Below are 24,044 nucleotides of genomic sequence, written 5' to 3' on the forward strand. Positions count from 1 at the left end.
CCTGGCACGTAAAATATCAAAATCGTAAAAAAAAGCCTGGAAAACGTCAGATATTTCGGACTAACAATACACAGGTAATCTCATGATAGTCCGTGCAGCTAGTGATGACACAAGGTCATATACTAACAACCAAGACTGCAAATAGTTCACGGTATTGTTTTGGTATTGCTAAATTAATATTCTTTCAAGAATTTTCTTCTTTCTTCGACAATTGAATGTCACTTGAATAAACTGTGATTATTATTATTATTTAGAAAAAAAATACATCAGGGACGTATATACTAGTTGTTTACGTTGTGACCTTTACCAAAAAGCACATTGGAAGTGTTCCTTTTGTAGATGGAAGTTATGTACAATGCAATTTTAAAAAGCAAAAGATCTGCAAATATTCTTTTTGAATTACAGTTGAATGATATTTAATTAAACCCAACTAACGGTTACAACTTTGTATAATGAATTGTGGTAAAACTGATATGTATAAAGTTGAGGTCCTGTCAAAACAAGAATTGGCCACTTTTTTATCAATTGTTTTTCAAGACTTTTTTCCCAAACATTTGGCTGGTAAGTGGGTAAAATAGAATAAAAGAGTGCATTTATGTTAGAATTATAATTATGCCCCCACCCTCCAAATGAATAAGCAATAATTCCAACAATTTCCCCAAATAATTTAATATATTTATTCTTCAATATGAAATATCATTATTTGTTTACATTGCAAATTATATGAACAGTATAGTCAAGTAGTTAAAAAGAGTAATTAGGGTTTCTACACAGAATCCAAATTTTGTAAGTGTTGGGAAATTGCACATCAGTTGTATTTTGGTATAGTCAGAGCTTCACATGCGACACATTGGACGTGCATTTTAAAACGAAGAATTGGATATTATATGTATCAAATGGCGATATTTCTAATTTTATCAGATTTTACATTTAATTTTTTTTTCTTTATAAAAGTCTCATTTTTCATCCTTACATGGAAGTTAAAAATAATCCCAAAATTTTAATTTTTTGTTCAAATTCTTGAAAATTTGGGTAGGTCGGTCTTGAAAATCAACTAGAAAAAAAGTGGCCAAAAACTAACTAATTCAATCTAAAATGCTGGAAAATGCACCATTTGGAGCCATTTTTAAAGGAAATTTCTCAGGGGAGGCCGAACCCCCACCCATGGGAGGGGGACATCCCTCCCATGCCCCCCCTTCGGCCCTACGGGCCTCAACCCCCACCCCCATGAACTTCTGGATCCGCCACTGCAAATAACAATAGCTTTATTGACAAATACTCCTTGTATAGCCGCTATTACTACTCGGGACGTACAATTCAAATCAACAACAGGGCAAGCAGCTTCTCTACAAGCACTTTAATTTACGGTCTGACTATATCTTACTTTGTCAAAATGAAAGTTTAAATTCAGTAAAAGATTTATCACCAAACTAATACCCGTCATTGAGTACATCTTTCCTTTGAAAAAAATGTTCAAAGACAATGAAACACTGATGAACAGAAATCACAGTTGCTTACTTTAAAAGTGGGCAAAATACCTCATTCAGATGAAGTGTTCAATATATATTCATCTTGGCCTTCTAAAATGCTACGAATGCTTGATTTGATCACAAATTAAAAAATAAACTGTACATTTCAATTTATTTCATTCTAGATCAACGGGCAGATTTCCCTATCTACATAAAAATACCATAAAATCAGAATTCTTTAGGCTCTATTAAAGTCTTAAAAATAATCCTCCAGTGGATGAATGTTTTATCGATCGGGCTCGACATCTCGAGAATACCAAATCACCCAAACTGTGGAAAAGCGTTGTCCGACTTGCAACTTGCCGGGGATTTTTTCTACCAATATTTTATTCACTGAGAATGTCTCGTCGTCGAAGAGATTCAAGTGACGAAGAAGATGGTAATTTTTCTTTTACATTGTCTGTTAATATATTTATACTAAAGCATTCGGCGAGGAAATTAAAATCGAAACAATGATTTCAAAGAGGAAATTCTGAACTCAAAAATTTAACAACTTATACAGATATTTGATATTTTAAAGATATGTCAAACCTACTATAATAAATTAACATTTAAAATATCTATACTTTGTTCTCGTATATGTATATATATATATATATATATATATATATATATATATATATATATATATATATATATATATATATATATATTGCTAAACTGTATTTAGAAAAATGTCAGGAATCTGTTAACCTGATAACTGTAATTGCATGATTTGTATTATGCTGTTATGTACAGCACACTGCTACATGTTGTCTTACTAGGTTCCCCTTTTGGGTAAAAAGAATTAATCTTACATTTAAAAACAGCTGTTAGTAAAGGAACTATGAATTGAAGTAAATTGTAAGTTATTACATTGGTGTGCGGTACCAGTAGTTGCATTCAATATTTAAAACCTACTGGTAACCCATTAAAACAATTTTGCATTCCCTTGAATTTCTTGGTGATAACAAGTGTGGATAGCAATAAATATGTTGAGTCAATTTCTAAGTATTTAGTTTTGTCATCATTTATCTTAATCTCGGTGGAGATTCGGCTGGGCTAGATATTTGTTCTGACGCCCACCGAATCTCGGGACAGTCCTTCATAATTCATGTCTGGGAATTCAGCCCCAACTTCGGCCGGCTATAGCAAGAATTATTCACCTAGGCGACACTGTCGTTCGCTTCAATTAAGTCATTTAGTAGTTTAATTAACTCTCTGTCACAATTATTTCTACCTTGCTTACCGTCTAGGCATGTAAATCCCAACATAAAAACATTCACTGAAATATCCGTTCAAAATATGGCTCCCCTGACGTAATTGTTTATCTCCTCGCACTAAAGAGTTCCTCTATGGTCTGTTTTCATTTCTATCAAAAATACTTAAAAGCCACAGTAGAGGTTCAGTATCACATAAAAGAAAACAGACTGTAGGAACTTTTTAGTGCGAGGAGATAAATAATTACGTCAGGGGAGCCATATTTTGAACGCCTAGGTGAATAATTCTTGCTATAGCCGGCCAAAGTTGGGGCTGAATTCCCAGACATGAATTATGAAGGACTGTCCCGAGATTCGGTGGGCGTCAGAACAAATATCTAGCCCAGCCGAATCTCCACCGAGATTACATTTATCTTGGAAAGTAATCTTGAAAAGGAGTCAATATAGATTAGTCATACAGTAAAGAATAATATTTGTTTTAGTGGGACATTCTGCAAGAAAACGCAGACGAGGTTCAGAAAATATTGACATTGAGGAAAGACTGGAATCCCTCATTACCAGAGTTGGTGAAAAGGTAAATATTTATATCTTTTATATATATATGACAAGAGAAAAATATTACATATCTGCAAACCCTCTCATTCTTTGTAGGACATGTAGGAGAAACCCTCCTATTCTATGTAGGGAACCTGGAGTCAATTAAACTAACTCGGAGTTTTGTTATCTCCATAGACACCATATTTCGTGTTACTCAAAACTTTATATGAAATATAATTTTATTACCTCTTGTATAATATTATATTTTATACAATCAATCCAAATGTACAAACATATTTTTACATTGTGATGTCAGAAGTATATTGAAACAGTCTGAACTGCCACAAGGATTACAAAACTGAAGAATAACAATCCACAGAACTTATGAACTATTTTATTAATCATAAAACATAAATATTTCATTTATTTCCTGTATCTCATGTCATAAAAGCTTCAGAGACAACGTAAACTGAATATATATTGTATAAAATATCGTTGTTAAGTAGATCCTCATATGTACAAAACCTTCCACATTTTATTTTGTTTATAGCAACATCATCTGCATTTTTTACTTCAATAGATAAATTTACATGCTTAATTGTTCTGATGATGACCATCCCTGGTCGCAAACCAGTCAACAAAATAAATCTGCTGCATTCTCATGAAGTGTTGGTGATCTGTTTTATATCTTTAAGTTTACAACTTTAGGTACAGAACCTATTGATTACTGTTTGGTATCCACACGTGGGAATCTTACACATTTTCAACCGGACGATGTTTGGTCTCCAGTTTTTCTTTGTTTCAGATAATATAAATATTAAATAAAAAATGTTAAGAATGAATTAAAAAATTTATATTAACATAGAAAGTAAAGTACATATTCATTATTGTAACACATTTTTAATTGATTTCAGAATTTGGTTGGAAAAATTAAAACTAAATCTGTGTGCATGGATTATTATATTTATTGTGTACTTTTAAAGACAATAGATTAATGAAGAATAATGTTTATAAGCAATATATCAATATATCAAATTCTCCTCCGTGCTCCTTAGACAAAGGGAAGGGTTTCCCACATACACAAGCAGTTCTAGGTTGTCAAAATCCTTTTAGTTCAAATAATAAATGAAAGTTGTAGCAAATTGATATACAAATGAAAGTTGTAGCAAATTGATATCATTAATTTTTGTAACTAATCAATATTTGAAGTTTTGTGAAATTATTATCACAAGTTTTGTGACTTTTGTTAAGAGCACATCCTCCTTGGAAAGTAACTTGGAAGGACTTGCGAGTGTGCTGGAGGCAGATCTGGGGAACTACAAAACCAAAATAATGAGAATTCTGTGTTCCTGGTGAGTACTGCAGCAATAATGTACCCCTCTTCAATTGGGGGGGGGGGGGGGAGGGGGAGAAGCATCTATAGGTACATGCATAATTTGTTTATATGGACACAATTATATTTTTCATTACTATACAACATTCATATTAGGCTAAACGCTATTTAAATCTAATAGCTGTTCTTTGTTATCTTTAGTGTTGTTAAACTCCCAGAGAAAATGGCTGTGTACACCACTCTGATTGGTCTACTAAATGCTAAGAATTACAACTGTGGGGGAGAGGTAAGGTACCCTACTGAAAGTAGATCAGTTATCCTTTTGATAAATACATACGTGATCCTTTTAATAAATACATACGTGTATGATATAAAGACTCCTGTTGCCATTCTAATATAAAACCAATATCTCTTGTATGGTTGCTTAGTTTTAATTGTTTCTTAGGAATATTTTCAGAAACTTAACATTCTTACCTTGTTAGGTTCAAGCATATTAGTTCTATACTTTTTTTTCAGTTTGTTGAAATGCTTGTTAGAAATCTAAAGGAGGCTCTGAAGACTGGGGAGTATGAAAATGCTAAGTTACAAGTAAGAAAATATTAATGTATTCACATTTATTGTATTGAAGGTCAGACGGCACATTCCTCAAAAATATATAATTTTTCCCAAGAATTTGTCATTGAAGTATTGCTACTTAAACAAGTTTCCTCACCAAAAATTGAGGTACCTTACTATGCATTTGGGCAAGATACCAGAGGGTGATTATTCTTATATAATCCTTATGGGTAATGTTTTGAATTGCCAATGTAACAATTTTTGGTGTACTTATTTTTTAAAACATATTTAAAAAAAAAAATTAGAAATCACAATAGAATGACAATTATGAACAATTTTTGATATAATATCAAGGTATGTTAAATATATATTCGAGGAACGTGTTGTCTGACCTTAAGATATTGGATTGAAATGCCTGTTATTTCAGTTTTCAGCTCACCTGAGCCAAAGGCTCTAGTGAGCTTTTCTGATCAAAACATTCTGGTGGCTGTCTTTCTATTTGTGTTATCAGTAAACTTTCACATTTTGAACTTCATCTGCAGAACCACTGGTAGAACGAGGCTGAGTATAATTGTATTTCTACCCCAGATATTGTGGTAAATTTTCTTGAATGAATTTTTACTATTAATTATTTTATCAAAGATTAAATAAGGAATGTTTACCATCCTGATTTATTAAAAGGCCATCTCAAAAGTTGTCAAATTTTACTATTGGACCCCTTGAGAATTTGTTGAAAAGTGACAAATTATCACATTTTTCCATATTTTTGGTATTTCTGCCCCAGTGATTTCTTTTTCAGTCAAATACATAAAAGTTACCAGTATTTTAAAAGTCATCAAATTGTGAAATTTCAAAAAAAGTCAAGCATCTGGGTTGAACTAGGAATTATTTCAAAGTCTGTTTTTTTTTTTTTCCAATGCCCAATACCTCTCAATTTGCCATATTGTGATATGTATATTGGTGCAAATGAATTATTTTGGTAAAAAATAACAATTGAAGATTTGTAGTATGTTTCTTTTGATGTTATGTCAACAGTTTTTATAAAATTTCCATGGACATCTTGAAAACACAAGCAAGTCATGTGTCAATCTTTAGCATCATGCATTGCTTAGAAAACCGGAAAACAGTGATGTTGTTAGAGCCATTTCAGCATTTTTTTCCTAATTAAAAGCACAATTTCAGACCCAGAGATATAACAGATAATGTTAATTTTGTATTAAAATTGCAATATTTAGGAAAGTTGCAATGTCGCACCTACGACTGCATGAAATTAAAAAGCTGCACAAAGTCATGTGCACTCGAAATAGACTTGGCCTTGTTAATTTCAACTAAATCTGCCTTAAAGCAATCCTCGGGTGAAGGAGATTCGGTTTTGTATAATTGAAGGACTACACCCTCTGTTGAGTGGAAGTAATTGAAATACAGGGAAGAATTTTATTGCGTCTTTTAAAAATGTTTACAATAACCACTGGGACAGAAAAAACAAAATTTATGAAAGCTGCCTTAACAAATGTTGATTAAGCTTTGTTTTAATCATGGCCCCTCAATGGTAGCGTGGGGCCTTAAAAGATCAAAGTTTTCATGAGGATGTATAGGAAAAAAATCTTTAAAGATCTTCTTCTTAAGAGCAGTGGGTAATGAATAGTAATATTAATAAGCAAGCATCTTCAGAAAGTGCAGATTCAGATTTGTTTAAATCATGACCCTGGGGGCAGGCAGAGGCCACAATAGGTGATCCAAATTTTACATGGAAATATTTACCAAAAATATCTTAGTCTTCTTCACAAGAAAAGCAGGGCCATTATAAGTCACAATGTCATATTAATGAAATGCAAGCATCTTCAGGTAGTGAAGATTCATATTTGGTAACCCCCCCCCCCTTCCACTGGGTATGGGTCCACAATTAATATTGAAGAATACCCATGTTGTGTGATATAAGTTTCATTAAGTTATGATCCCTTGGACTAGGTGGGGTTACATAATTGAGTCAATTTTTTTCATTAGAATAAAGAGGGGGGAAAATCTTTTGAAAATTTTCTGAAGAACAACAGGGTCTAGGTTACTCAGTTGAGCATTGTGGCCCAAGGGCCTTTTGTTTGAATTTTTTTTGGAAAGAAGTAAAATTCTTCTGCTGACATTTGCCATTTGTCATTGCATATTGTACTTTTTTTTGAATTGTAATTTGGAAGGCGAGGAAAAACTTTTGATGTACACATTTGTTTCTTTGAAAAAATATTTTACCCAAGGTAACTTAAAATTTTTGCTAGTTAAAAAAAGACAAATGGTTATTTAATGCCATACATGCAAATACAAATATCAAATGAATAGGACTTTAAATAATATTAAACATGAAAGTAGTGTATCAAACTCTGGATGTAATACCTCTGTCAGTCCCACTGAAGATTTTCTGTAGTAGAACTGATCACTGTACTCTCCTCTGGTTCCAGGTTCGATTCCTTGCTGACTGTGTCAATTGTCATGTGATCGTGGCTGGGTCACTGTTGGCTTTGTTTGACAATTTTATTGAAGTGACACTGGAAGACAACATTCCACAGGTAAAAACCAGTGTTATCTCAGAGATTGATTTCCTTCATTGACTTTTTTTTATTTAATTATTTCTTCCTTAAAGGAAGACATTTTACCCTGAATACATCTCATTGTTCTTCTCATGCAGTCATATCCATCTGTCTGTGTAAACCTATTTATGCCATAACTTTGTAATGGAGGTACAGGTACTCAGAAAGCTTATACTGGACTCAGAGATTGTCTTGATTGTGATCCATTGTCATTTGTAAAAGTTCAAGGTCACTGGTCTGGTTCCTAACTTAATACATTTAACATAGAAAAATTTGAAACTTGTACAAGAGACAAAGATTGCTTTTGGACTGAAGGGTTGTCTGGACCTCAGGATATTTGGATGAGTTCAAGGCCTCTGGCAGAAAAAAAAATTCTGCAATATCCTTGCAATGGAAAACATGGAAGCTCATGGTGACAGAAAATTTTTCAATTATGGTGTGCCATGACCTTGACTGGCAGAAAATATGTTAGATTTGTGTTTGGTCTTATCTTTGTTACTAGGAAACATTTGAAGCACATACTTAACACAAAGATTGCTATCTCTACACATATTTACCATGTTTATATAAAAAAAAATATCACTGAAAAAAATTCAGTTTTAAAATGCACCCGTATAGATTAATTTTTGTCTTAAAAACATTATCTGTTGGAGATTGTAAATGAGTAAATTATTCAGTTTACATAGAACATAAAGCTTTCTTGTAATATGTTCAGGTGCGCTCAGACTGGTACGTTTATGCAGTGCTGTCTGCTCTGCCTTGGGTAAGTATAATTATACAATTTCATATTCGATCATTTCTAATTATATTACATGTGTATTAGATTGGTAAGAAGTTGAATCTCATCATGGATGAAAATTTTCAAGGATGAGAAATGATGTCTTTTGACTGTTATAGGTTTGATGAATATAATATGCAGAATCTATGGTATTATTGATGAAGGGAAACATTATATAAGATCAAATGATATACAAAAGCTGTCTAAGGCCTAAAACAAAATATGTATGTGACTTAAGTGTTTCCAGCTTATAAAAAAGAGGGAAGATCGGTAGAATTTTTCTTTATGAATATATTAGATATATTTACATATATTTATGGAAGGCTCGATTGTGAAGCTCTAAGCTCGGATTCTTTCTATAGCCTTATTCAAGATATTGGTAAAATTTTCCTTCGTTTGCACTCTTTGTTGAAAACATATACATGTACTATGTTACAAGTAGGTACTGGAACATGATTTACTATAGTTAAATTACCATGCATGAAGAAGCTTCACAGTATTTTACATATGTTGTTTTCTAAAAGATCACTTTTCTTAGCTTGTTTATATTGCAGGTTGCAAGAGAATTGCATGAAAAGAAAGAGTCCGAGTTCAACAAACTTTTATCAACTATTGACAACTACATTAGGTTAGAACACCAATTAGGAAAAACAGAGACTTTTTAACATTTGAATACATATCTTGTGACATTTAAATACATATTTCTTGATCAAAGTACATTTAGCTTGTTGATCATTTACATAAATAATGCAAGCATTTGAGATAATATACTGTATGTGTACATAAATTAACATTCAAAATTTAGCGCAGTCACCGAGTATGGAGTGGTTGGCATAGTCATGAATTAGCGCTACAGATGTAGCGCTAAAAATAAAAATTAAAAAATACCTATTGTCTCTCAGTTTAAGTAAAATTTTAATATCTTACTCTAAATAATTTTTAAACATCGTATTAGATTATTGCTGTTCAATAAGCGTGTCCACCTGGCTGAAAATCAGATAGCCTTAAGGTATTTATTGTGCAGTCATAGATTGGTTGTTGAGCATTTAATTACCGTTTACTTTAATTAAAAACAATTAACTTAAGATTTCCTGGTCCAGGATGATCAGTAATATGTAATTATGTTAGAGTAGTATTGTGTAACTAATACCGCACGTACATATACATTGTCGAGGTTCACATATAGAGTATGCGGGTCAACACAGTTGAACTGAATGGTCCAAGTGACAAGTGCCTATAACCCATTTTATATTAAAATTGATGCTAAAAAGTGAATTTGGAAAAAAAAAATCACTTTAAACATGGATATATATTTACATACATTTATATAGGCCTATTGCCTGTTGAAATAGATAATGATTAAATCTGGCTCGGTGTTCGAGGCCTGATAAAATGGTAGATCGAAGCAAGTATTTGAAGTAAATGAAAAACATATTGTATTCATTTATTAACGGTAATCATGAATTAGCGCATCGCTGTCTGTGCCAAAGCCACTGAAATATGAAGCCCGCTATTTTAAGTACACATGCAGTATATTGCTTTCAATTTTTTTTGGGCATTCTATAAAATAAGTGAAAATTGGAAAAGGGGCGACAATGCCAGGGGTAGATACACATGTGATGGTGACAAGAAAAGACTGGGGGGATGACTTAAGGAAGCTCTAAACACTGCTCACTGAAGAGTACTAATTCCAGGGCAGTTTTATGTAGTTAAAGTGATCTGCCCTTTGATGAAAAAGAGAATAAGCTGGAATCTACAGTAAAAAACACAATGTGTACTAGATAATAGTATTCTTAACTTTATATTAGACCAAGATAAAGTAATTGAATGAATTATTTGCATGTATCTTCCCAATGTAAGTAAACAGCAGTAATTTCTGTTCAATAAGACTTCATTGTCTTTGGATTTTTTTTTGGGGGGGGGGATATTGTAGGTACCTTATGTTGAAGTGAACTAGATAAACTTAATATGTACACCTTTATATGACATTATTTTCTGGTAGTCCAAGTTTTTTCACCAAGTGTTTAGAGCTTCCTTAAGTGCTGTCATATAATTTTGCCGATCAGTGTCACAGTAATGAATAAAAAAGCTTCCTTGTTTTAGCAAGAGACAGAAGATACATGTTCCAGCCTTGAGAGTGTGGGTGTCTGATTTTCCCCATCCTCAAGAAGAGGTAAAATAAAATGACCTGCATGATAGATACATGTATTTGTAAATGGAAGTTAATTACATTTGTTAATAGCAAAATGGTATGATTAAAGGAATCTCAATACATGTTATGTATTGTGAAATTACATGTAATTGTCACCTCATTGCACATTCATGAATTTTTTGAAGTATAATTTCACACTTTGTATATAATAATGCATCATTTATTTGGTTTGTCAAATTGATAAAAGATATAAAAACTATAGTCCAGAAAAGTCAAGAAAAAAATGAAACAAAGCAAAACTAACACACTAGTGTTTTTAGTTTGTGGTCAGTTATGTGAGCATTGCAAATCAAACACACCTGATAAAATGTAAACAGTAACAGATCTCGTGCCAATATTTGCAAACACGGGTGTTTGGTGTAAGGTTGTGAAGAATGCTGTTGTCATTGAGTATTAAAATTTTTTGTCTAAGTTCAAGTCATCAAACTGAAGCTGTTTTTCAAATAAAAATAGAAATTTAAAATTGTAAACAAAACCGCACTGCAAGTGTATCAATGCCCCTTTAAAGTGTCTGAAATACCTTGTTAATGGATGACTTTAATTTTGTCTTCATAGAATTTTTTTTGGGTATCTATACTGATTTGAGATACTTGCAGAATAATTAATAAATAAACTTTTCTTGATAACTTTTTTAAAAGTACTTAGACTGCCTTTGGGCCCAGATTAAGAATATGAAGTCCAACAAATGGTCAGAGAAGCAGATCATGAGGCCTTATCTGGCATTTGATGGAGTGTTGTGTGAGGCACTACAACACACTCTACCCCAGATAATCCCTCCCTCACACAATGAAGAGAGTACATATCCCCTCCCCAAAGTCATCTTCAGGATGTTTGACTACACAGATGTGCCAGAGGTAAGCAGTTATGAAGAACTAGCGATAGAATTAATTGTAATCTTTACACTCAGAATATTATTGGAATATCTGACATACTGGGTATGAATAAAGTAAAATCCAGTGAACCTTTATTAATATGTTGTACATATGGTGATTAAATATGCATTGACTAGTTCTGTATTTTTTTTATTCAATGAGACAGATTTAAATGAATAACATCAGGTTTTTAAGAACAGAATGGTTGTCTTAACAGGGCCCTGTATTACCTGGTAGTCACTCCATAGAGAGGTACCTAATAGAGGAACAGATTGACAGAATAATCAGTACATATTACGTGGAGCGCAAAGACTGGTAAATAATATCAACTGTAAATATGTATAATCTCTAGTTCTGATGACACGTTCCTCAAATATCTGTTTTGTTTCTCCTTGTAAAATACAAGAAAAATTCAGAGTATTAACATTATCTTGTGATTTCTAAACTGTTTTCAAAATGTCTTAGAAAATATATAAAACAAAAATTGTGATATTGACAATTCAAGTGATTTCAGACAGGAATATATAGGAAATGCCACCCTCTTGTATCTTGTACAAATGCCTGGTAAGGTACCTCAATTTTTTTTTAGGAAACTTGTTAAAGTAGCAGTACGCCAGTACTTCAATGAAAAATTCTTGGGAAAAATTATATATTATTGAGGAATGTGTTGTCTGACCTTAAAACATGTATGATCTATTGAGAATTTAATTATAAGGCTTCATCAGAATGATGAATATAAAATTATCCAAGAACACAGAGAGTCCCATTATTGATTGATTGGATTTAAGTCTACAGTGCACAAGCTCCCGTACAATTGGGTAACAACAGAATTTTAAAAATTCTCATAAAAAAGTGTTTGAAATGTTCCCGACAAGGTTTCTTATATAAAGTGCACACAACACAAGATTAACAAACACCCACCAAAAATCAGAGCACTGTGATTTCTTTCAGTAAAAACTGTACATTCTCATTATGTGATTGTGACACCAAATTAGTAGTTTTAAAATATATGGTTATGCTCATATCAAATAATTCAAAACTAAAGGTCTCCAGTCCTTCTTTTGAATTTTATAAACCTATAAATAAGATGTAAAATAAAAAAGGACAGTTTTAATGGTTACTGATTCTGTATGTAGATGTATTCTGTAGTTCAGCCATAAAAAAAAATAGGATATACAGGTACAGGTACATATTTTATTACCATTTTTTCTTCTTCCAGTGCTGCAGCTTTACTAAGCTTTCCTTCCAAAAATAAGATCCCCCTCAATTACATGATAGTGGAGGTAAGATTTACATTTACATGTATTTCCAGGCTGATCCCACTAAAAGTTGATTGTGTGAAATTTTTCTTATCAATGATATACTTAACAGTGTCTTTGTAATCTTTGTACAGTAAAACACGGTTAGATTGAACATGCTTATAATGAATTCATGCTTACAGCGAAGTGATTTTCATTTCCTGCAGTTTTTAATCATATTATGAACTAAATGGACACAGTGAATTATGTTTATAACCAATCACTTTGCTATAAATAAGCATGTTTTATTGTATTGTTTGATTTTGTATTTAAGGTGGTGTTTTCTCAGCTGTTTCGACTGCCAGTACCCCCCTCCTTGGAAATTTTCTATGGGTCTTTACTGATAGAGCTATGTAAGCTGCAACCAGGCTCCATGCCACAAGTTGTATCCTTGCTTGACAAAGTTGTGTTATTTTCTGAATGTCAATATAACATTAACAATACAAGATTGTATTTACTTTATACTTTACCCCTGAAGGATATTTTTTAGGTTCATACATATATCACAGTGTGATATGATATAAAAAAGATATTTTAAGATTTCCGACAGGATGCTGTAATTTTCCTTAACCTTGTAGTTAGCACAAGCCACTGAAATGCTGTATGAAAGAATTGACACTATGAATGTTACCTGTATTGAAAGGTTTGTCAAATGAAGTGGTGATTTTATCCTAGTATTTAGTACACATATTTATCTGCATTAGAATGAGTCTTGTGAAGTAAATGTACCATATGTGCTGTAAATTCACAAAATAGCAAAGGAATTTTATTTCCCTCATTACATATAATTACGTAATATTTTACAGATTTGCCAACTGGTTTGCTTATCATTTGAGTAATTTCCAATTCCGCTGGAGCTGGGATGATTGGTCCACCTGTTGTCAGATGGACCCTGAATTACCCAAACCCAAATTTGTCAAAGAGGTCCTTCTAAAATCTTTAAGGTATAGTGTCCGGCATTTTTATGGGATATTAAAAGAAAAAGAATTACATGTACTAGGGGTTATTAAAAAGTTCGTGGACTGGCACCATAAAATTAAAACCACTTTATGTACATCAATGGATTTTTATAAATTTAATAAGCATCATCTTTTCTATCCGTGAAATAAACTATAAATTATAAGTTTTATTTTTTAGTGAATCGTAAATGTTTTTGTAAGCAATGGTATGTCCAGGCGGCGCAACCTTGAACATGACATATTTTCTACCTGACTGTAACTGAGAAAAACTCTTCTAATATGAGCATTTGTCATCCAAAAATCCCATTAATTCACTCATGTGATATGACACAATTTTCCTATAAAAGTTGCATTTTTTACCTCATTCTGTACATTCTGTGAAATTTTATCGCAGATTTTATATTGATTGTCCAAATAATAAAGGGGTTAAAAATGACATGGAAAGGGGGTCGGGTGTCATTTTACATCATTCTATAAAGTTTCAGCCTTTGGAAAACCTGGCATAGACTTAATTAGAAAATGTTTAAAAAGGCTACAGAGAAATAAAATACATCCAGAGTACTTGTTTTAAATACCAAAACAGATTCAGCAGGAAAAGAGACACACAGTTAATGTCGATTTGTAGTCAGGTTGTACAAAGTCAGTCGCATCGAAAAGTGAAGTTGATCATTGGTAGACATTGAACTCCGACAAGAAAATTATGATGGCAAAATCAAGCGAGGATCTTTTCCTATGTATAGATCTAATATTTACAATATTAATGCATTGAAATCAGGTGTTCATGACATTGTTAAGTCATATAAACAAGACAGGTTTAGGTCTTTACTTTACTCCAGTGAATCTCATCAAGATAAGTGTATTGAGGCAGAAGGAGCAGGCATTGAGAAATGATAACGTTGTCAGACGTCATGAAACTTAATGGCGACAGCGCCGGGTGATCATATAATACCCTTTTTATTAAATTACTAAGCTGAATTTTTCAACACTTCTCAAACTTTTGGTGTTTATGTTTCCTATAAATTTTGTAATCAACGACTACATAGTATTAATTTTATCGCATCAGTCCACACACTTTTTGATAACCCCTTGTACATGGATATGAAATAAACTAACAGAATTGGACAAGTTTTGGATCACTTAAGATTTAATTGTAAGTTAATTTTCCAAGATTTATTAGTACTGTACTGTTGTAAGAAGGTACCAGTATTGCCTTTAATTTGTGCTATACATTTATTGTTTCAGGGACTTTTTTTTCGAAAGAAATTATAATTTTGCTTCAATTTGTTTGTTTCTTTGTTTTGCAGATTATCGTACCACCAGCGAATAGCAGAAAATGTCCCTGAAAGCTTTGAAGCACTAATCCCTGAGAAACCCCACCCTCACTTCAAATATGAGAAGGAGGGAGCAGGTTCAATGCCTGGTACTATGGTGGCCCACCAACTGATGGCTGCAATCAAGTCCAAGTGTACCCCAGAGGAAGCTATGGTATTGCTGAAAGATCTGCCGAACCCACTCAGCGAGGAGGAGAGTAAGTTCATCTATTTATAGTCAGTGGATTACCTAATCCAAATCAGATGTAAACTGTAACATATGTAGAAAAAAAAAGAGTTAATTCAAAAAAGTAATGTTGTCTAGAAATCAGTTTGTAAATATCTTTACCTCAATAAAATAACATAGATACATGTATCTTTACCGCAGTGAAACAACATATGTATACATGTACTACTAGTAGAAATAAGAAATACAAAACTGCATAAATGTCATACAGGTCTTATTCACCTACATTTTCTTGTACTGTTAATATGGCAAATATTGACTACATCAAAATGTCAGACAAAATTATTGCATAAATTATGGTTTTGTGACATGTGATTTTTAACTTATTTTAATTTCTGTCACCAGCTGAAAATTTTCAGTCATTTGCAAAAGTATTTCGTAACTGTACACCCTAATAAGTGTGGCACATTAAGAAAAATGACAATTTCCTTAAAATTTGCATTATTTCGTAAAATACTGGGTTCATAAGAATTGATGTACAGTACTGCTTTGGTCATGACCTGAAATAATAATCAAGTCATCTGATCACTTCTTTATCAAACAATCTTAGCTATGAATTGGATTGTGTACATGTAAAATCAGATTAATATTTTTTTATTACAGGTGACCCTACGTATCACCCTCTCAGAATAGATGTCTTTGTCTCAGTTTTACTTTACCTTGGCAGCAAGTCATTCAGTCATTCATTTGCTGCTATAGCTAAGTAAGTACACACTGGTTGTCATCCTCAATTATATGTACGGAAATTCACCCCAAAACACTGTATACTGGAGTAAAGTGTATACATTAAGTTTAGATAAGAAAACATTTTCAGTCATAATGTGTATAATTTGTTTTGTAGATTTCATCATATTTTAAAGCTTCTAGCTGACACAGAGGAGGGACAGATTTGGTTACTCCGCACAATGTTTGAAATCTGGAGCTCACATCAGCAGGTTAATAGATTTATAGGTCAATATTAGATGATAAAAAACATGTCATTCTGTAAATATTTTGTGGGAAACTACATGTATTTTAGCAGTTTCCTAACTGTCTTATACATGTGAAATGATGTGGTTACAGAACCTTCTAATATTACATGTGTGAAATGATGTGCTTACATAACTTTCTAATATTACATGTGTGAAATGGTGTGGTTACAGAACTTTCTAATTTATGTGAAATGATATGGTTACAGATGATGGTTGTTCTTGTTGACAAGTTACTGAAGACTCAGATTGTTGAACCCTCAGCTGTGGCTAATTGGTTGTTCTCAAGTGAAATGCAACCAGAGTTTACCAAGTCAGTACAGTTATGAATTTAAACATGATTTTTTAACTTTCCTCAGATGCTGGTATCCTCAATTACAAATGTTATTTTATACCAAGAATTTACTTTTCCTCTTTGTGAAAAGATTTAATGTTTGGTTAATAATGCATGTGACAAAAAGAAATATCTATAATTTAAAACCTTATTTTAATCTTTCCTCAGATGAATTATTGTAAACATTGTAATATGGAAACTGTTATCCTTGCTTCTGGATTACAGATGAATTTAATTATCTTCTTTGTTTGTGAACAGATTTTATGTTTGGGAAATAATGCATGCGACAATAAGAAAGATGAGTAAACAAGTGGACAAACTACAGCAGGATGTGGAGGACTCAAAGGACAAACTGGAGGCAGCAAAAAGAAAGGTCAATAGAATATGATGGTTTTATTAAAATTGAACTGATTTTAAAGCATGCACATTTATCAGTCAGGAGCATAATGCAAACAGGTTATTAGAAAAATAGCTTACATAAGTTATTTTACACACACAAAATGTTTTTTAATGATAACCTATATAAGTTACTTTTATATCTTACCTGGACATAGATTTCTTGGGGGATTTGAATTTCCTGCCAATATGCATTGCATTTTGGGATTCCATTATGTAATAAAAGATGGAGTGCTCAGACTCCAATGGAGAATTGGTGAGAAGGTGGAGATAAATAGCATTTTACTTCTTATTTTGAAGTGTTATTTATATGGTTTGGATCAAGTTTTTATCATTAAATTAACAATTTTTCCTAATTTTCCCAAGACTTTGAACAATTTTTCTGGATTGTATTACTTACTTACTGCCCTTGGTGCCTTTGGCGTATAGGGCAGTTTTTCTGGATTGTGCAAGGTTTAAATTTTAATCAAACATTTGTTTTTGTCTTGGTGCACGAGCAAAAACCTTTGGTGCACGGAGTCTGAAGTTAGGGAGGAATGACACAAAATAACTTAAACAATTTATCATTTTTTTGAAACTGTTTTGGAAAGATAACTTGAGTTACTAATGCTAGGGAAAAGTAGGACAGAAGCAAAGGGAGGTAACTCATTGTGACAAAAAAAATAACTCATTTGAGTTATTTTTGACAATTTTTAAACTTGTTTGCATTATACCCCTGACTGTTTATCAACAGCTTTTTCATTGTTTTAGCAAGCAGATGGTTTGATGGAGGATGAAGATGAAGAAGTGCCAACAGACGAAATTATCGAAAGAATGGAGGAAAGGCTGGAAGCTGCTCAGAACCAACAGAAACGACTCTTTCTGATTATTTTCCAGGTATCAGTGCTCCTTCAGAAGACAGTGACCTATCTCTAAAATTAGTTATTCAAGTGTACTTGATATGTGTGCGAAAATCATAAGAAACCATACATGGTTTAGATTGTCTTTAAAGTGCTTTTGTGAAATTATTTGGGCAAGTTCATTTTACTGCAGAACATCCTTTTCTAGGTTCACTTTCCTTCCTTTTTCTCAGTTGAAGTACATATAATAGAGAAAAGTTATGTATTTTACAGCGATTTATTATGATCCTGACTGACCATTTAGCAAAGTGTGAAGGAAATGGGATTGATTACAATACACCATGGTACAAGTGGGTTATTGAACGATTACAACAAATATTTTTGCTGGTAAGCTACATATACCTTGGTTTTGAAAAAAAACTCTATACCATTAATTTATTCCATTTACTTCTGTGTTACATTTTGAATTACTGGTTGTAAAATATTGGTTCATTTGATTTCTTGGAATTGTATAGTTTACTTGGAAATTTTTACACTATTAAATGTTATTTACAAGTATTATGTAAATGTTTGAACATTTTAAATCTGTAAACATTGCATTTTGCAGGGTAATGTATGCATGTTTTAAATTATTAGTTTTCAAATACACCTATCCATGATGAGACTAAATTAAAACTGAACATGAATCATAAATATCCATACTCCATATTATTTTTCCTATCTCCAATATCAGCTCTGGGGTATACCCTTCGATTTTGCTACACCATATTACTTTCTAGCCGCTGTACCTGGCATGATGTGTGTTGATCTTACATTGCCGTTTTAAAATACTGCATTCACATGCATTTATATTTGTTTGTATTACTCCGACCTCTGCAGTTGTTGTAATTTTTGTTAATTTTTCCCATAACATGACAGCAGCATATAGTAGTTATTTTTGGTGCTACCAAGTAGGCCTATTTCACAATGGCAATGAAGGATACATCCATACAGGTGAAATCTGAAAAGCATATTACACTGAACTGTGTCCAAGTGAAAGGCTTATATAGGGGCTCTAGAAATAAAAATGAACAAAGAGAAATATGGCAGACAAAAATAAATCTCCTCCTTGTAGGAGTCATGTTCAGCCTTTGAGAAAATGTCCCACAATACATACATGTACACTGTTACGGTATATATTTAAAAGGAGTTGCTAAAAGTCATTTTTCTCTTCTTTTCAGCACCATGAGCTGGTCTTCAGGTATATCAGTACTCTGGAGTCTCTACTGTTCACAAGTGACATTGACTTTCACATCCTGGAAGTATTCCAACAGTTTTGTGCTCTTCGTTCATAGCTCCATCTTCATTAACTTCATAAAGGCTTTTGGCTTCATTCATTTATGTTCAATGGAATTGAAATATTCAATGAGATTGAATCATCAATAAATATCTCAACTGCAAAGATTTCACTGAATGTCCTGAAGTTCAACACATCACTTCTACATGTTGTATGAACAATTTATTGTGTTTATAAAAGGTAAAAAAAAAAAAAATCTAAATGTATAATTTTTAGGGATGTCAAATCAGTCAATATAGGTCACTCGGACGATTTTCTGATCGAGAACCCAGGTACTTGGTAAAAACGTAACTGCAAGTGTGTATTAGTGTTAATTTTCCTGAGACCAGTTAAGCCCTGTTTAACCCCAAAAATGTTTTTTTTTATTACGTTTCTAATGCATGTATATAAACATCAAGCCCAACTGAAAATGATTTTTGGGGGGTACTAAATTTATTTATCAAATGAGCACAAGACATCCATTAACACTAATAATTACAATTTACAGTTCATGTTTAGGAAGACAATTCGATCAATACAAGAGGAGGAAAATTTGTTACACAGCTTTGTAATGATTAGACTAGTGAAAGAAAATATATATCTTTAAAAAAACGCACATTTTTGGGATCGGTAGTTGTATATTATTTTATCTGTTGGTTGTTTACCCTGTATTTGCTAAATTCACTCATGATAGCTGACTTTTAACATTTTTTGAATCTTAGTTATTTCTAAATATTTCTTCACTTCTGAAGTGGGTTGAGGCATCTCTGTGTATGTCCAATTTCACGACCGTATACTAACTAAATAATTTAAAAATAATAGAACATAAATAAACGATGTTCATTGAAAACATCCAAAAATTAATTGACAGAACAGCTATGTACCAGGTGATTGTGCACGTTAATTACTGTATGTACACAGCCACAGGTGATAACGGATATTTAGTGGTGTAGGTGACAGCACGCTAATTACTGTATAGATAATGGACAATGCATATTTTAGTGGGTTTTTTTTGATGTTTTTGATAAATATATGCACTTTGAAATATGAAAAAATATACATCCGAGTAACTGAGCACCAATTTTAGTATTTGATACTCAAACGTTCGATCGAGTACCGGTAAACTGGGTACTCTATGTTGACATCCCTAATAATTTTGTCTTTCGGACAATCAATGTAGGTAATTTTGAGTTTTTTGATAAAGAATGACATTTCTTATTTTTTTATTTTATGAGAATAAAATCACATTGTACATGTATCTGGGTCAAAACTCAACTTGAAACAATAGATTACATTTTCTGTAATGGACTTAAGCAACATTGTGAAGTGCTCATAAATAAAGATTTTTTTAAACATGGAACTGTAGTAATTTGTTCTAATTAAGTTTTCTTATAAAACTTGGCAAGTGGAGCAAGATTTCTGCTAGAACAAGAACACATAATGAAGAAAACTTTAAAGAAGGCAGACAATATTAAACTCAAGAATTCTTCGTGTGATCAACTTAAACAAATCCATGTATTGATCTTGTAAACTTGGAGGTTATTGAACAGTATCTTATTTATCTCATAGTAACAAACAATTCCATCGAACATTCAAGTGCTTTCATGTTATATTAACAATAAAATTCAATAACTGGCTACAAACTGGATCTGTCCTTCAGAAGAATCAGATTAATGCAAACACATACAAATCACCTGAGATTAAACTCATGGCCACAAATGAAAGACATGCATGTAAACAAAAGCAGATTTTGAGATCCCATCAGAAGTCTGTCACACGACCTTTCCTCTCCCAGTCTCCATAACGAGTGGGCTCTGGTCCTCTGGGGCCTCCTATCTCGCCAGTGACTGGATTTGTGTCATTAGGAAACCTCTCCAGAGGTTCCTGTTCAACAGTCATATTCACCACTTCTTCTGTTTCTAATTCTTGTCGAGGATCATCAAATTTTCCAGCTGGGGTTTTCCCCTTTTTGCGATGACCCTTTCCTTCCTCTGAATGATTACGAAAACCTGTCAACACTGCTGTGTATGTAGATCTTCCTGGATTCAAAATGCCTAGAAAATCAAAGTATTTAATAATTTTGTATATTTCTCAGATAAGTTTTATGAAAACAGGATAGAAAGTGTCAGTACCAAAATATGAATGTGATAGCAAATTCTCCCCCTGGGGAAAGTTCTGCTATATGACAAAGTTTTTAACATAGGTAATGAAAGATTACAGAGCTCACCCCAACAAATGTTATCTTTACGTATGGTCAAGTCCCACACTAAAACTAATAATTTAGTAGAGTGCATCACAAGATGCAACATTTATGCAAATTTGGTCTGGTAGGCCTTGGGAATGGACTTGTTCTAAAAACTTAAGTCACTCATCCAGGAAATGTAAGTCAAATCCAGCATCTGTAGCAAGTTTGAAAGTTCATCCTTTGATGCATCATCCATGCATGTTCAGTTTGTGAAGGGCTTGAAGTGACACTCGAATGAGTCTGCTCCAAAAACTTAAACCTGGTCACTCATTTGGAAAATGTAGGTCAAATCCAGCATCTGAAGCAACTCCTTATGATGCCTCATGCATGCAAGTTTGGTTCAGGTAGGCCTCATAGTTTCTTGAAAATGAACCTGCTACAAAAACTTTGAACTTGGTCACTCATCCTGAAAATAAAGGTCAAATCCGGCTTCTGAAGCAAGTTGGGTAGTGTGCATCCTTAGATGCATCATCTATGCTAGTTTGGTCAACATAGGGTTTATAGTTACTTTAGAATGAACTATAATCTGGACACTCATCTGAAAAATGTAGGTCAGATCCAGCATCCAAGGCAAGGCTGGTAATGTGCATCCTTAGATGTATCATTCTTGCAAGTTTGGTCAATATGAGCTTTATGGTTAAATGGTTCTCGTTACGTAAACAAGCCTACAAGGGCTAGCGCCTCATGTTTGTTGATAAATAAAATGGTGACTGAGTATATATAATTAATTTTCATATTTTCAACACAGTGACTGCTAAGAAACACGAAGAATTGTTTTATTGTGGGAATTTTAATTTATACGATTGGAATTGAAATTTTCTACACATAATTCATGTTATACATATGTATAACTTTTGTATTTTAAATTATTGTCCCCCGCTTTCACCAAAGCGAGAAGACATTAAATCTCATCCGTCTGTCTGTCAGTCCATCCGTCTGTCTGTCACAAAAACCTTAACCTTGGTCATAACTTTGAATGAGAAGAGATAGGGCTTTCCTATTTCATATGTACATTACCTGTGACAAAACCTTTCCAAATATACATGTGCTATGATTTTTTACCCTGACCTTGAAGTTTGACCTACTTTTCAAAAGGTTCATCTTAGTTGTCATGTAATTTCTAAGATAAATTTTAATTAGGTATTGTTAATTTTTTTTTTATATTTAAACAGTAACAAATCATGAATAAGGATAGAGTTTGTTTGGCTTTATAATTTTTTTTTGGGGGGGGGGGGGCAATGATAAAAAGAATTACTGAGTAAAATTATCATTTTTGAGTGTATATTTGTTCACTAAGAATAAACATATTTAATTAACAATTTTAACTACGAAAATCAGACACCGACATCTGGACATGCCACGCTGAATTATTGCATACATCTTCCCTGGGGATTTTCTAAAAGGGAGATCTTTTGCTTCAGAACAACGGTTCGATTTGATCGAGCCCATTGAGAGTATGTTCAATAGATAGAACATTCTATCGTTAAAAAGATATTGTCCTACAGAGCCGGGAGGGCTTGTCCCGAGAAACAGATTATTTTTAATGTTTCTTAATGTACACCGTAATCACCATACATAATGTATACCATTTCTGTTGGAAGTCTTCTAACAAATCAATCAGCATCGATAGTTATGCAAAATAAACTTACCATAAATGCGATTAGATACAACTCTGGTCACAGAAGTCATTATACTGCAATTTTGGCCTTACACAAAACAATCGGATGCTTGTTGGTTTTTCGCAGCTTATGAAATTCGTCAAAGTGAAACCGAAAGTAAAATTAGTAATTCATACTTTATATATTTCGCTAACAAGAAACGGTCAACTCTTTTCAGACAATGATTCAGAAATGTTTTATCATATATATATATATATATATATATATATATATATATATATATATATTATATATATATATATATATATATATATATATATATATATATATATATATATATATATATAATTGTCCCTGATTTGTTTATTTGATCATTCTAAATAAATGTAAATTTTATAAATTTTTAATTACACCCAAAATATCTAAATTTTCAATTGTCAAGGAGTAGAAAACAAAGAACAATTATTTCAGATAAATTATATTTTATTCTACATTAATACATTTGCATAATTTGAATTGAAAATGCTATGAATCCTGGAAAACATTTGGTAGTAAACTAAACCAAACAATTAACAAAAAATTTATTTTTAATACAATATACATATATCTTGACTTGCAAAACAAGATTGTTTCAAAATATTAAAGTTGATACTGATTTTTGAGTCAAAATATCTGTTACAGTTAGGTTTTTGTTTTTTCAAAATATCAGCTTAACTGCACTGTTTAAAACATCAAAATTTCACCTTTAACTTGGCTTCAGGTATATGTATGCACCTGTCAACCTTTTCTCATGTCTTTTTTCTCCACAGAAAACATTTACTAGGATAATACATTGTATTCATTATTAGATACAGAAATGAACATTAGAGAGTAAGAGCTGGTCAAAATTCAAGAAAATGTTTCTCAAACATCGATAAAACTTG

At 32.4% G+C, this 24,044-nt stretch overlaps 2 protein-coding genes across 2 annotated transcripts; one reads left to right on the forward strand and one right to left on the reverse strand.

Annotated features, from left to right (window-relative positions):
* Nucleotides 1–1,818: 1,818 nt before the first annotated feature.
* LOC133182098 (nuclear cap-binding protein subunit 1-like) lies at nucleotides 1,819–20,617 on the forward strand. Its single transcript, XM_061316821.1, has 23 exons — nucleotides 1,819–1,908; nucleotides 3,211–3,302; nucleotides 4,517–4,617; nucleotides 4,800–4,884; nucleotides 5,115–5,186; nucleotides 7,601–7,708; nucleotides 8,445–8,492; nucleotides 9,062–9,135; nucleotides 10,611–10,680; nucleotides 11,358–11,573; nucleotides 11,809–11,906; nucleotides 12,811–12,874; nucleotides 13,164–13,274; nucleotides 13,468–13,532; nucleotides 13,696–13,833; nucleotides 15,153–15,376; nucleotides 16,009–16,108; nucleotides 16,247–16,340; nucleotides 16,583–16,686; nucleotides 16,966–17,080; nucleotides 17,854–17,979; nucleotides 18,216–18,329; nucleotides 19,163–20,617. Exons 1-23 carry the CDS (start codon nucleotides 1,869–1,871, stop codon nucleotides 19,274–19,276), a joined length of 2,373 nt encoding a protein of 790 aa, XP_061172805.1. The 5' UTR covers nucleotides 1,819–1,868; the 3' UTR covers nucleotides 19,277–20,617.
* On the reverse strand, nucleotides 20,464–23,255 carry LOC133182099 (succinate dehydrogenase assembly factor 4, mitochondrial-like). The gene is made up of 2 exons (XM_061316822.1): nucleotides 23,152–23,255; nucleotides 20,464–21,311 (listed from the first exon to the last, which is right to left on the reverse strand). The coding sequence occupies exons 1-2, from the start codon at nucleotides 23,189–23,191 to the stop codon at nucleotides 21,019–21,021; spliced, it is 333 nt and encodes a 110-aa protein (XP_061172806.1). The 5' UTR covers nucleotides 23,192–23,255; the 3' UTR covers nucleotides 20,464–21,018.
* Nucleotides 23,256–24,044: the final 789 nt, after the last annotated feature.

The sequence above is a fragment of the Saccostrea echinata genome, unplaced genomic scaffold (genome assembly GCF_033153115.1).
Source record: "Saccostrea echinata isolate AGI-Se365-2 ecotype Australia unplaced genomic scaffold, CSIRO_AGI_Sech_v1 ptg000009l, whole genome shotgun sequence".
NCBI classification, from domain to species: domain Eukaryota; kingdom Metazoa; phylum Mollusca; class Bivalvia; order Ostreida; family Ostreidae; genus Saccostrea; species Saccostrea echinata.

Coding starts and splice junctions, on each gene's coding strand:
- LOC133182098 (XM_061316821.1), top strand. CDS start 1,869: ATGTCTCGTCGTCGAAGAGATTCAAGTGACGAAGAAGATG. Junction 1,909..3,210: donor TTCAAGTGACGAAGAAGATG/GTAATTTTTCTT, acceptor TATTTGTTTTAG/TGGGACATTCTGCAAGAAAA. Junction 5,187..7,600: donor ATGAAAATGCTAAGTTACAA/GTAAGAAAATAT, acceptor CTCTGGTTCCAG/GTTCGATTCCTTGCTGACTG.
- LOC133182099 (XM_061316822.1), bottom strand. CDS start 23,191: ATGACTTCTGTGACCAGAGTTGTATCTAATCGCATTTATG. Junction 21,312..23,151: donor TGTATCTAATCGCATTTATG/GTAAGTTTATTT, acceptor TTGATTTTCTAG/GCATTTTGAATCCAGGAAGA.